At 47.8% G+C, this 14,675-nt stretch overlaps 1 protein-coding gene across 5 annotated transcripts in view; it reads right to left on the bottom strand.

Annotated features, from left to right (window-relative positions):
- The window catches only part of LOC120998459 (heat shock factor protein 2-like), a 45,847-nt gene extending 38,859 nt beyond the window's left edge, over positions 1-6,988 (bottom strand). For 2 of the 5 annotated variants that reach the window (XM_040429079.1, XM_040429084.1), the window contains exons 1-3: positions 6,773-6,986; positions 3,032-3,140; positions 1,947-2,119 (exon numbers count right to left, since the gene is read on the bottom strand). In XM_040429079.1, coding sequence (XP_040285013.1) covers positions 1,947-2,119; positions 3,032-3,140; positions 6,773-6,865 — 375 coding nt within the window. In that variant the 5' untranslated portion in view covers positions 6,866-6,986. Of the gene's footprint in view, positions 1-1,946; positions 2,120-3,031; positions 3,141-6,772 lie in introns of all 5 variants that reach the window. The other 3 variants (XM_040429081.1, XM_040429080.1, XM_040429083.1) reach the window with 3 other exon arrangements.
- Between the last annotated feature and the right edge of the window lie 7,687 nt (positions 6,989-14,675).

Below are 14,675 nucleotides of genomic sequence, written 5' to 3'. Positions count from 1 at the left end.
TATCAAATCACTCACACCTCCCCCATGTACAACTGAAGTCAGAAAGTGCAGAGAAAATGTATAAATTACAAATTTTACTGAATTTCGCCCCATAAAACTATGTATTAATCTGCTCAGCTCCTCCTGCTCTATAACATGCTGCCTGCAGATTGCACTGCATTTGTTGTGACAGGTCCCCATCGTCTTTTTTTCTTTTGCTTCTAACAAAAGTGCATGTCAAGCAGCTTCCAGTAGCCTAGTGCCCCTTTCCCTGTAGGCTGTCTGTAAATGTTCAGAATGGTATCGGTTAGAAAAAAGAAACCCTTTAGTGTAAAACATTAAATACTAGACATGAAGGAGGGGACGTCACTGCAGAACAGTTCTTACACAGTCTACTAGAAAAAGCCCTCCCACCCCAGGAACAGAGAGAGAACACGTGCATTTACAGAAACCAGAATTACGGATCGGGGGTCGACCTAAAATATACGTCAGATACACAATTTCTGGCTGCATTAGTTACAATATACATATCCAACTGCTTAGAGTGGTCATTGGGTATTTTTGATCTTGGGGAGGCAGTGATTGGTAATCATTGGCATCAAGATGTTTGGGCTACTTCAAAGAAACTTAGGTAACCACCAGTAAGTGGCATTGAGGTCACCAAGCGGTACAAGTAGTTCAACATTAATCTTCATTTCTTTTTAGAACGATAGGTACTCTCTAAATTGTTTAATGACACCCACATCAAAAAGCACATAATAGATATACATATCAAGCTAAAATTAAAGAATCGTGAATTACACAAAATGAGAGAGATACATTACATTAGAGGATTTCAAATCGTAATTGGGGACTAATATTGAGGGGTTATCCTCAGGACAGGACATCAGTATGTGGTCTGATGTCCAACTCCACTGTCTGAAGGAGCCGTGGCACTCGGGTGAACAGCTGTGGCGTCACGTCCATTCAAGTGATACAATACCAAGCACAGCTGCTAAACAACGTACAAAGAGAGGAGGCCACAGTGATCATCAAAGTGCCGCAGTCTCTTCAAACTGGGAGTGGGATCCCCTCCATCACAAATGTATGACCTATTCTGAGGATAGGTCATCAATATATAACACTCAGAAAATCGAATAATATAAATAAATATATATATATATATATATATATATATATATATATATATATATATTTTAGGCACAGCAAAATATTTCTTTAGCGCCATAGTATAGGATGGAAGAACACGGACTCTGACAAGGTAGGATATATCAGTAAACAGATCTCCAATGGCATATTTGACAGCAAGCATCGCTCAGCAAAGTGCCATGGATTTCATCTAAACTACAACTCCTGACGCTAGTGTGAGCAGAACCTTAGTAAGGGAGAGAACGTTCAAGGCTGCAGTGTTCTCTGCGTGTCACAAGCCGGCCTAGGGGCAGCTACAGGAGCTCTAGATGAACCATTCAGAGCCCTTCAGACTCCTTAAAGGGGGTTTCTAGGCTAGTAATGGCGAGTTTGTGACATGTCCAAAACATGCCTTCACTGTGTGGTATAAATAACATTAAAGGATCACTGACTTGTCATACAATTTTTTTCAATTGGTGGGGGTCTGAGTACTGAGACCCCCACCGATCGCTGAAACAAGGAAAGGGAAGCGCTCACATACCACGCCATCTGTCCTCGCAGCAGGGGACGGAATCAAGCAATAGCAAGATGGGAGAATGCCTTTAAAGGGGTATTCCCACCTCAGACATAAGCGATATGCCATCAATGTCAGATCAGTAGCCCCAAGCAGAAATACTTGCCATGCCTGGCACTACTACCTTATACCCTAGCAATACGCCATCAATGTCCGAGATGGGACTATCCCGTAAGTGTCGTTATACCGGGAAGCATATTTCCTGTCACTTGCACAGGCTAAATACTATACCTGAAATCTGTAAAGAACAAACAAGCAAACACACCTTAGCCTTCCGGAACACCCGCTTATCTCCCGTACTTGCCGTTACCTTCCGTTTTATCTTTGTCAGTAGCTCTTCATGGCCACGCTTGAAAAAGAGATGCTGGTATCTGCCTGAACAGTATTTATCATGCCTGGTCGAACCAGTCTCATCCTGCATTACTTTATGAAAGCCATCTGAAATAAAGAGCCACAGAACGGTTAACTAAACCCTAATGACTTCTGACCCTTAGACAACCCTCCGACATATTCCCAATTATTAAGGGAGGGAATCCTCCCCAAATTGGAAATTGTAGAGGAATACTGTAAAAAGTGGCTGCTGGATCCCATTCACACAATTAGGATGTGCAAAAGCACATCGATTCTGGTTTCTACGTGGATCAGAGATTAAATGGAGCTAATCTGCGGCTTTTCAACACAGAAACAAGCGGCCATTTGTAAAATACCCATTTCACACACGCGGCACCCCCGCCAATCAGCTGTATGAAGGGAAGGTGCTCTCCTCCTGCTGCTACGTCTATAGCGAGCAGGAAGACGGCACACGCGCACCTTCCCTTCATACCGCCGATCTCATATTAGGATAGGTCATCAATATTAAAAGCCCGGAGAACCCCTTTAATGCTGGCAGCGCCCCCCAGTGAAGCGACATGCACTGCCAGACAAGAGTCCGGCTGATTCATGAACTTCCTTCTACCTTGTGCAGTGACTGAGGAGATGACGAAAGCCCCTGTACATGGCCCAATGGAGGAAACAATTGTTGGGACTGAAGCGTTTCTTCCAGACTATCGTCCGCTCGTCAGTGAAGGAGACTGCTGCTATTATATGCATCCATCTTCTCCACAGTATGCGGAGGAGCGAGCGCTAATGTCATCGCTCGTCCCCAGCAGAGTGCAGATTTTCTGCCACAAACGATGATTTAGATGACCGCGCCTCGCTCGTCCGTTGGGTAACCAGCAGCACCTTTAACACCCGCTACCCTTAGTGAGGGCAGCATAAACGAGGGGAAAGGATCCCCATAAATTGGAGGCGACATTTTTACCAGATTCCAAATATCACACGGCGGCCATGCCACAAGGTCATGTAACTTACACCAGTTCAGCTGCCTCACAAAGCTCGCCATGTTGTTATGTTTGAAGTGTCTGGGCAGGATTTCTTTAGCGAATTTTTCTTCATCCAGCACAATGAAGCTGTTTCCATCCTGAAACCAAACACAAATGGGGTGTTACGTGGACCTCTGGATTCTTTTTCCAGCATAAGGGAAAACATGCATAAAAATAACGTGCCAAATCTAAACATATTCCTTAAACGGGACACCAGCACAGGTCACGACTGTCCTACCAGGAGAACAATCCCTTTAACTTACCTATTCAGTAGATGTCCACTAGGACAGAACACAATTAGATTTCAGCTAAACATCTGCAATTAGTCTGTTAGAAGTCACCACACACATCGACAAGCGACCATGAACCCATTGTAGTGTGCTGGCATCTTGTACTGAGGGCCTTCAGATGTCTTGGGGTACTTTCACACTAGCTTTGTTAGAATTCGCCAGGCAGTTCCGGCAACGGACCCAGCAAGCCGTATACAAACGGATAGCTTTTTTTTTTCCAGATCCATCTCATCAATTTTCGGAACACTTGGTACCGGATCCGGCATTAATACATCTCTATGAAAATTAATGCTGGATCCGGCAAGTGAGGTATTGTTCTGGGATTTTGTCCGGAAAAAATACTGCAGCATGCTGTGGTATTTTGTCCGGTCAAATACCATACAAGAGACAGAACGGAAGACATCCTGATGCCTATTGAACGGATTGCCTTCTATTCAGAAGGCATTAGGACAAAACAAATGCGTTTTTTTCCGGTATTGAGACCCTTTACCGGATTTCAATACCGGAAAAGAATAACACTAGTGTGAAAGTACCCTTAGGCTAGGTGCACACTAGCGTCAGAGATCTGGCAGGCTGTTCCTCTGCAAACTCAGGCATTGAGGTTTGTAAGGCTCCGTTCAGCCCCATTCACGATAATGGGGACCGACAAAGATCCGGCTGCATTCACGCAAATATGCCAAGAGTCAGCCAGAAGAAAACCGCTGCACACATTACTTTTCTTCCAGCCGATTCTCAGCATAATTGCCGTAACGCGGCGTATCTCCACCGGTCCCTATTATAGTGAATGGGGCCAGACAGAGCATTACAAACCTCTGGAAATGCCGGAGTGCGCAGAAGAACAAGCCTGCCGGATCTCTGGCGCTAGTGTGCAACTAGCCTTAGGGTATCGGCACACGGGTGCAGGTTTACAAGCAGAAAATTGATACAGGTTTCCGTGCGTTTCCGCACCAAAAGCTGTATGTGTTACTTGCGGGTTTTGGTGCGGATTTGCCGCAGATCTCACCCTTGCATTGCAAAGGGTAAATTCTTAAAACCACACGGAAAGAAAAGACATTTCATCTCATACACTTTGCTGGCTTTTCCGCACAAGAATCTGCGTGGGGGGAAAAAAAAAAAAAAACGCACGTAATCCGCAATGTGTGCCTAAGTGGCTGACGACTTTCTGGGAGAAGAGTTTATGAGGAGAAGGATTATGGAGTCTTACACTTTCTGCATCTAGAGGCTGCAGCTAACAGTGTGGGGGGCAGCCTTATGCTTGAGGCCTCCAGAAGGGTGGGGGGCATTGGAGCAGTGCCAGGGCCTACACAGCTGCTATAAAAGACCCCAGCTCCGTTAATCTCACCATGGGATAGCACTCTTGGCTGATATCTTCTATACATGGCATATTCTGGCCACTGCTGACAACCACTACACTGCTGCCTTCCCTCTGACAACTAACATGACACACTGCTGCTGGCTAAAGCTGGTCACACACATTGGATGTCAGCTGAGCGCGCTGACCATGTAATATGTAGACTGGGGGTCTCCTGTCGCAAATCAGTACCCATACCCATCGGCAACACTGCTTGGCCCAGGCTGCATCGATGCTCATATCAGAGGGGCTGCGTGGGTGAAAAGGGGGACACGTCCGGGCTCAGCTCTGAACCCGGACAACCCCTTTAAGGTTTTAGTCTATCTACAGAGTATCTCTTGCTTGCAGTTTCACACCGAACCCATCAGGTTGCTGCTCTGAAGGCTCGATGTATAGCCCTTATCTCTAAATTCCTCACAGCTCACAAACACTCAGTTCTTATCAAAACAGATAGGAATATGCCTTAAATAAGTGCTTATGAGCTGTCAAGAGTTCAGTTAAGGGCTATACATCGAGCTGTCAGAGCAGCAACCTGATGGGTTCTGTGTGAAACTGAAAGCAAGATACTCTGTAGAATTAGATAAACTTGAAAAAGTTATCCAGGAATTTAATTTGAGGCACCATTAATATCAGATTGGTGGGTGTCTGACACCCGGCACCCTCTCCGACCAGCTGCTAGAAGAGTCTGGTGCACTGTGGGTGCAGCCACCGTCCATCAGCCATATGGCCTAGTTACAATATACAGCGTTGTGCTTGGCAAGCTGCCTGGAGCTCCAGTGAGCTCACTGAAACAACAGGGATGACCCATCTTGATAGGTCACTATCAATTCCTGGATAAACCCCTTTAAAAAGGTTGTTGGGGCTTTTTCACATTGATGACCGATCCTCTGAATAGGTCAACAATATCAGATCGGCGAGAGTCCGACACTCGGGACCCCCACCGACAATCAGCTGCATGAAGAGCCGGCGCACGCAGTGTGCACCTGCCGGAAGAGCTCCTCATACAGCTGATTGTCGGTGGGGGTCCCGGGTGTTAGATCCCCACCGATCTGATATTGATGACCTATTCTGAGGACAGGCCATTAATAGTAAGAGTCCGGACAACCCCTTTAACCCTTTAGAACAAACTGTGCTAAAAATGTTTAATACACCCGTGAATCAGCTGCTGGAGAAGGCAGCAGCACTAGCAGTACACCACAGCCCTCTCTCCGCTTTCCCTAGGCCATGTGACATCACGTTCATCGGTCACGTGGCCTAGACGCAGCTCAGCCCCACTGAAGTGAAAGTGCTGAGCTGCTATACAATGTACAGCGTGGTGCTTGGTAAGGCTACTTTCACACCAGCATCCTTGCTGGATCAGTCATGGACCAGCAAAAACGATTCCGTCATGATAATACAACCGCCTGCATCCGTTTTAAACGGATCCGGTTGTATTATCCGCAAAATAGTCATGACGGATCCGTCTCTAAAACCATTGCAAGTCAGTGGGGGAACAGATCAGATTTCCATTGTGTCAGAGACAACGGATCCGTCCCCATTGGCTTACACTGTGTGCCAGGACGGATCAATCTTGCTCCGCACCACATTGTGGACAGAAAAATGTTGCTTGCAGCGTTATTCTGTCCGCGATGGGGACGCATTCTGGTGCGTTTTGTGCCCATTGACAATGAATGGGGGCAAAACGGAAGCGTTTTCCCCCGCTATGACGGATCTCAATAGCGTAAGTGTGAAAGAAGCCTAGGCTGCGAGAAGGCAGGGTCCTGGGTGTGGGACCCCCGCCGATCAGATACTGATGACCTATCCAGAGGGCAGGGCACCAGTTATGGAAAGCCCTTGTCTTTGTTTACACAGCACCAGCCAATACACGGGCAGGTGCCTTCTGTGCAGGCTTGGAGCCATACGCACAAGAAGCAGGTTCCTACCCCAGACCTGGACTGATGTGTGGTGAATGGTAGCACACGGCCTCATTCTCCCGCCCACTGATCACTGCCCCCGGCCGGCGCTACAATGAACGCTGTGACTGGCAGCCCATAAGGCCCCATCATGGAGGCTGATGTAAACACGGTACAATAGGAAGCTCCGTCCTTACTTGGCTCCAGCAGATGTACTCGGCGTTCCTGTGGTCCTCCACCAGAGCCCAGATTTTAGTGAGGAATTTCGGAACACTGGAGCTGGCCTTCATGGTTGCAGTGCGCCAATTCCTGTGATCCCTCCTCCTCCTCCGCCGCCGCTGTGGAGCCTGGAACCCTCTGCCTGCTATCCCCAATCATTTACAAGCCTCCTATACACTAACAACACACCGCGCCCCTCCCCCTCACGTGACCTCCTATTCACATTACGCACCGCCCCTCACGTGACTGCTTTTTCTTTGCGTGCCGTTGAACGCTCCCTGGCTTTCTCCGCCTTTTTTTTTTGTATTCAAAATGCTTTATTAACAGTGGAGCACAAAGCACATTTCTACAAGACACGTTCGCTAGGCTATGTTTCTGACCGTTTATGGGCGATTTTAGCTGGGCATTGCTACTATGAGGGGGCACATATCTGGGCATCACTACTGTGAGAGGGCACATATCTGGGCATCGCTACTGTGAGGGGGCACATATCTGGGCATAACTACTGTGAGGGGGCCCATATCTGGGCATCACTACTGTGAGGGGGCCCATATCTGGGCATAACTACTGTGAGAGGGCACATATCTGGGCATCACTACTGTGAGAGGGCACATATCTGGGCATCGCTACTGTGAGGGGGCACATATCTGGGCATAGCTACTGTGAGGGGGCCCATATCTGGGCATCACTACTATGAGGGGGCACATATCTGGGCATCACTACTGTGAGAGGGCACATATCTGGGCATCATTACTGTGAGAGGGCACATATCTGGGCATCGCTACTGTGAGGGGGCACATATCTGGGCATAACTACTGTGAGGGGGCCCATATCTGGGCATCACTACTATGAGGGGGCACATATCTGGGCATCACTACTGTGAGAGGGCACATATCTGGGCATTGCTACTGTGAGGGGGCCCATATCTGGGCATAACTACTGTGAGTGGGCACATATCTGGGCATCACTACTGTGAGGGGGCCCATATCTGGGCATAACTACTGTGAGTGGGCATAATCTGTGAAGCCGGCACAATGTGGGCATAAATACTGCGGGGTGGCATAATGGGGGAATAATTACTACGTGGCGGCATTTAAGGGACTGGGTGATATTAGATGTTTAGTTATGTTTTGGGTAGAGTTAGAGGCATGGCCTAGTGCGGAAAAAACTTGCAGCTGCGCACTTCGTGCACCTCACAACGTGTCCCTCTTCATTCATTTCCAAATAGAAGTCTATGTCCAGCATAGACTTCTATTATGACGGAATACAATATGGAATGTCTCTTAAAAGGCTTCCGTGGTGCGTGCTGTCATAGAATTCAGTTATGGTCCGTGGTAGCGCTATCCATAGAAAATCCAAACCTGTACGCCGAACTTGCAAACACAAGTTCGCTCAACACTACTCACAGTCACTGATGGAAATCACCGACCAAAACACTGAAGTGTGAACTCAGCCATTAAGTTTTTTTAAACGACAAACCTAGACAGGGCTGTAATGCTAAACCACCGACCCAGCCCCTACTTACAACCAGAGGCCGGTGCCAGTGAAAGTTTCTTACCAGCAATGTTAAAGGGGTTATCTAACTCTAACAGAGTGGCCCAGACCTACCCGACTCAGGATACTGGTGATACTTACCTGATCCACACCGCTGGATACGGTCTGTCGGGCTTCTGGAACAGCAATTCCGCTCCCGTGTGCGCAAAGGACAACATCTGTCGATGGGGGCACACGTGACCGCTACAGCCAATCACGGGCCGCAGCCCTGTGATTGGCTGTAGCTCCCCCTATGTCACGTGATGTCACTGTGTTGGGAAGGTCTAGGCTTCTCTGGATAACCCCTTTAATTGCTGGTATTTTTCAGCAGTACCTACTCTAAATGCATCCGCCTCCTCAGGATGCAGAAACAGTTGGACATAACTCCCAACTTTGAAAAGGCTAAGGATGGACAGCACCACGAGAGAGGCTGCGCCCCCACAGACAGGTAACCTGAAGTACAAAAAGGCGGAGGCTCTCCTCCCACTTCAGTATGGTTTCCTGTCTCTGGAAGGAAGCCTAAAGTCACGTGTGTTTTTTTCCTTGGGCACCCCCTCTGTGGTCCAGGTACTCTAGTTTGGCGTCATGTATTATGCGCTGGTGGACTGGCAGAGGCGCGGTAGCTGGCTGGAGGGCTCTGAAGTGCTTGGGGAAAGTTTGCTTGGTGGCGTTGTTGCACACCTTAGGCAAACTGAAGAGCAGCCCAGGGGAGGAGCGGGTGCTTCCGGAAGCCTGAGAGGCGTATCAGGAAGCAAGGATGTCGTGGAACGCAGGCGCCGGATGTGGAGGCGCGGCGTGATGACGTCATGGGAGGCGCATAAAGGGAGCGCGTAACCCGAATGTGGATAATGGCGGGTTGAATGGGAATTAAAGCACCGCATGTGAAAAGGCTCCTGGAGGTTTTTTTTGCAGCCATACAACCCGGATTAGGAGCTTTGAGACCCTCTGGCAAGCCACAATGGAGGAAGACAAGAAGGATATACCTGATGATCCTCCCTCCACTGTAATGACCGACGTCACGCACAGGGAGGATAAAAGGGAAAGCCCTGCCCAAGGGAGAGGGAAAGGTGGTGACCCCTAACTCACCTTGCGGCTGGCACCTGACTGCCCTGACGTCCCTAGATGGGTTCCTCACCCGTGCGGCGATCACGTGCCTAAACCCTGGCTTTCCCTAAAATGAGCCCTAGATAGTGAACGGGCCGGTGGGATCGCTAGTCCGCACCACTATCACTAAGGGAAACACCAGGGAGAGGACAGACAAAACAGACAAGCACATACACCCAGGTGGGCGATCACAATAGACCACAAAGGTCCAACAGGGATCCGGAGGGTAGCGTTCTGGACCAACTACCAGAGAACGCAGCAACACAGCTCCAGAAGGTCAGAATAGATGTCCAGGCAGGAAGTTCTATCTCTGGCAACCAGAGAAGTGTGAGAGAGGAATATAAGGAGGTACGGATCCCTGAGTGAGCCAAAAGGGTTTGCAAAGCAAACCCAGAAAGCTACCATAAGGAAAACAGCCCTATCTTAAATAGAGCGTGCAGCCAACCGCTGCGACTTCCTGACCCCGGGTATAACGGAGTCAGGCGTGGTTCTCGATACCCTCGTGACAGTACCCCCCTCTCTACGAGGGGCCTCCGGACACTCAGGACCAGGTCTCTCAGGATGAGAGGCATGAAAAACCCGAACTAGCCTGTCGGCGTTTACCTCAGACGCAGGAACCCACATTCTTTCCTCGGGACCGTAACCTCTCCAATGCACCAGATATTGAAGAGAGCGGCGGACCCGACGAGAATTAACAATTTTGGATATCTAAAATTCTAGATTACCATCCACGACAACAGGAGGGGGTGGCAGCGGTGACGGTTCTAGAGGTGGAACATATTTTTTGAGTAACGACTTATGAAAAACATTATGAATTTTAAAAGCCTGAGGTAACTCCAGGCGAAAAGCCACGGGGTTGATGATGGCTACAATTTTGTAAGGGCCAATAAACCTAGGACCCAGTTTCCAAGAGGGAACCTTCAATTTAATATTCCTAGTAGACAACCACACATAGTCATTCACTCCTAGGTCCGGACCTGGCGACCGTCTCTTATCAGCCATGCATTTGTATTTACCTCCCATATTTTTCAAGTTAGCTTGCACCTTCTGCCATACCGATGAAAGAGATGACGAAAACCGTTCCTCTTCGGGAACCCCAGAAGACCCCCCCCTCTTGAAAGTACAGAATTGGGGATGAAAACCATATGCACCAAGAAATGGTGACTTGCCTGTGGATTCCTGACGACGATTATTTATGGCAAACTCAGCTAACGGTAAATATGATGACCACAACTCTTGGTTTTCAGACACAAAACATCTTAGATATGTCTCAAGGTTTTGGTTGGTACGCTCAGTCTGTCCATTCGACTGAGGATGGAAAGCTGAGGAAAAGGACAAGTGTACCCCCAAATGGGAACAAAAAGCTTTCCAAAATTTAGAAATAAACTGGGTACCCCGATCCAAAACAACATCGGAGGGGACCCCGTGAAGCTTCACGATTTCACTGACGAATACCTGAGCAAGAGTCTTAGCATTAGGTAGTGCGGGTAACGCAATGAAGTGTACCATTTTGCTAAACCTGTCCACTACTACCAAAATAACTGTTTTACCCGCAGACAAAGGTAAGTCAGTGATAAAATTGCATTTCATTGCTGTCATTAAAGGACCTGCTGAGATCATTTCAGTAATCGTCTTGTTAACTCAGTTGAGAATGTTGACGAGCACAAGGCTGGAGATCATTATGTCAGGCTGATTGGGTTAAAATGGCAGACATGACATGTTAAAAGGAGGGTGATGCTTGAAATCATTGTTCTTCCATTGTTAACCATGGTGACCTGCAAAGAAACGCGTGCAGCCATCATTGCGTTGCATAAAAATGGCTTCACAGGCAAGGATATTTTGGCTACTAAGATTGCACCTCAATCAACAATTTATAGGATCATCAAGAACTTCAAGGAAAGAGGTTCAGTTCTTGTTAAGAAGGCTTCAGGGCATCCAAGAAAGTCCAGCAAGCGCCAGGATCGTCTCCTAAAGAGGATTCAGCTGCGAGATCGGAGTGCCACCAGTGCAGAGCTTGCTCAGGAATGGCAGCAGGCAGGTGTGAGCGCATCTGCACGCACAGTGAGGCGAAGACTTTTTGAAGATGGCTTGGTGTCAAGAAGGGCAGCAAAGAAGCCACTTCTCTCCAAAAAAAACATCAGGGACAGATTGATCTTTTGCAGAAAGTATGGTGAATGGACTGCTGAGGACTGGGTCAAAGTCATATTCTCCAATGAAGCCTCTTTCCGATTTTTTGGGGCATCTGGAAAAAGGCTTGTCCGGAGAAGAAAAGGTGAGCGCTACCATCAGTCCTGTGTCATGCCAACAGTAAAGCATCCTGAGACCATTCATGTGTGGGGTTGCTTCTCTTCCAAGGGAGTGGGCTCACTCACAATTTTGCCCAAAAACACAGCCATGAATAAAGAATGGTACCAAAACACCCTCCAACAGCAACTTCTTCCAACAATCCAACAACAGTTTGGTAAAGAACAATGCATTTTCCAGCACGATGGAGCACCGTGCCATAAGGCAAAAGTGATAACTAAGTGGCTCGGGGACCAAAACGTTGACATGGCCTGGAAACTCTCCAGATCTTAATCCCATTGAGAACTTGTGGTCAATCCTCAAGAGGCGGGTGGACAAACAAAAACCCACTAATTCTGACAAACTCCAAGAAGTGATTATGAAAGAATGGGTTGCTATCAGTCAGGAATTGGCCCAGAAGTTGATTGAGAGCATGCCCAGTCGAATTGCAGAGGTCCTGAAAAAGAAGGGCCAAAACTGCAAATACTGACTCTTTGCATAAATGTCATGTAATTGTCGATAAAAGCCTTTGAAACGTATGAAGTGCGTGTAATTATATTTCACTACATCACAGAAACAACTGAAACAAAGATCTAAAAGCAGTTTAGCAGCAAACTTTGTGAAAACTAATATTTGTGTCATTCTCAAAACTTTTGGGCATGACTGTATATGTATGTATATGTTGCAGGGAAAGCCTAAAAAAGACAATTATTTAGTAGGGCTAAGGTTGAAAAAGCCTCATTGATATTTCAAGGTTCTATATGCGTAAAGGCCCACCACAAGAAGGTGTGGGGAAATATCCTTATTAAAATATAACTTTTATACGATATGCAATAAAATACACCAAGGGATGCATCAACATAACATAACATACATACATATAAGGGGTCCAAACAGGTACCCCAATGCTGGTAGAGCAAAGGTGAGTAAATGGATCTGCTGCGCCTGTGTGTGACTGTGATTGGCCGCCGGTATCACGTGGTGTTGGCGCCGGCGTCTGACGTGTTGTCGCGCGGCGCGTGCGTGTGATGTCAGACGCCGACGCGGACGATCACAGGGCGGTCCGTCCAAGAGAGTAGCGAATGGGCTCTATTTAAATCCCATAGAGGTATGTATCAGTGTGGCTGCAAGATGTTGAGGAACCCCCAGAACTAGAGGGACATTACCTTAAGTGAGGACCACCATATCCCCACACACCGACTAGCAGAGGAACATCTATCCCTCTGCAGCACTGCATTTCAACACCAGGGGTGTCAGTCCATAGGCTCTCACTGAAGTTGATAGAGCCTTCTTCAGTTTTTAAATGGAGGGTCTTTTGTCACCCGCGGTCGCCTGCGTCCTCCGAATCTCCTCCTTTCTTCACAGTTAGATTGCCGTTATCTCGCGATGAGCAGTTTCTTCCCTGAGGCTGATGCCAGCACAGGGAAGGAACACTTTACCGGCACTGCGCGAGCTCGCGCATCGCGAGATTACGGCAATCTAACTTGGATGACAGGAGGAGATTCGTAGGACGCAGGCGGTGCTGGGCTCCTTCACAGGGGGGCGTGGCTGGGCACCAAGAAGGTTAGTACAGCCCCTTGGGCACCTTACAAGGCTCATTTACATATCTCTAAAATCTTTTTTTAAACTAAATAAAAGGACACAGCCCTAAAGGACAGGTATATTGCGGACATGCTAGCGGCGATCTAGCCGTGCATGTCCACATCTCTATAACCTAAAACGAGGTGACATTAATATCCGTTATAAAACAAGTAAAAGGTGGGCATAGATGGTGAGCTGATTCGGTAGTGCAATGGGCCACTTGACTGGATTTGCCACCCAGGACACCTTCTACAGAGGAGGAAGAGTCCTATCATTGCCTTGACGTTAGGATGTGTTTAATTCAATACCTGTACAGAACTAAAGACTGGAGGAAAATCTTCCTCAATGTTTGTTGTCTTTCAGGGGAAGAGGAAGGGCCATACAGTATCAAAAAATACTTTGGCCAGATGGATTACGTCTGCAATATCGTCAGGGAAGTCTCCTCCAGAAGGCCTCAGGGCCCACTCTACTAGGGCTATTTCCACCTCTTGGGCTGAGAGGGCTTCTGTCTCTATTGAGGATATCTGTAAGGCAGCAGTCTGGTCCTCTCCGACCTACATTTTTCAGACATTACCATTTACAATTCGACTCTGCTTCGTATTTAACCTTTGCTACTAAGGTACTTTCGGTTGTTAACCGACCCTAAGTGTCTCCTTGGTTTTCACTCTCGTGGTGCTGTCGTGGATGAGGGGAAAAATGAAGATTACTCTTAAGGGAAATTGGATTTTCCTGAACCCACGACAGCACCCTTATTTCCCATCCCTGTTGTGTTGGTGGTTGGTGCTCTCTCTTTTCACGGGTGTTGCATTAAAAAAAAAAAAAAGGATACTCTGGACTGGAGATTTGTTTCTAATAACTGTGGGCGGAGTTACTCTCATCTTTGGGAAAACATACCGAAGTGGGAGGAGAGCCTCCGCCTTTTTGTACTTCAGGTTTCCTGTCTGTGGGGGCGGAGCCTCTCTCTCGTGGTGCTGTCGTGGGTTCATGAAAATCCAATTACCATTAAGAGTAATCTTCGTTTTTTACACTAAGCTATGCCCAATGCCTACTTATACACACCCAATCCTACCCAGGCCCCTTAAAAGGGTTCTCTGGCCCTACCTAAAAAATGGGGCCTGAATTTAACCTGTGGAGAGAATATTAGGAAAGCCATACTTACCCACAGCAGCAGCGTTTCCACGATCCTCTTCACGGTCACGTGACCGCTCATGCAGCAATTCCAGGGCTTCCGCTCTATCGCCATTTTCTTGTCTTCCTCTGTGAAGCAGGAGACCGCGTTTCATTGCTGACATCACTGCCTCCTGCTGGCCTTCCTTAGTCCCCACACCTGCACACTAGTGAACATGCGTCAGGATAGCCAGCCGTCTTCTGTGTGTACAG

The sequence above is a fragment of the Bufo bufo genome, chromosome 4 (assembly GCF_905171765.1).
Source record: "Bufo bufo chromosome 4, aBufBuf1.1, whole genome shotgun sequence".
NCBI classification, from domain to species: Eukaryota; Metazoa; Chordata; class Amphibia; order Anura; family Bufonidae; genus Bufo; species Bufo bufo.
Note: the sequence above shows the minus strand (reverse complement) of the source record. Positions and strands in the feature narration are given on the sequence as shown.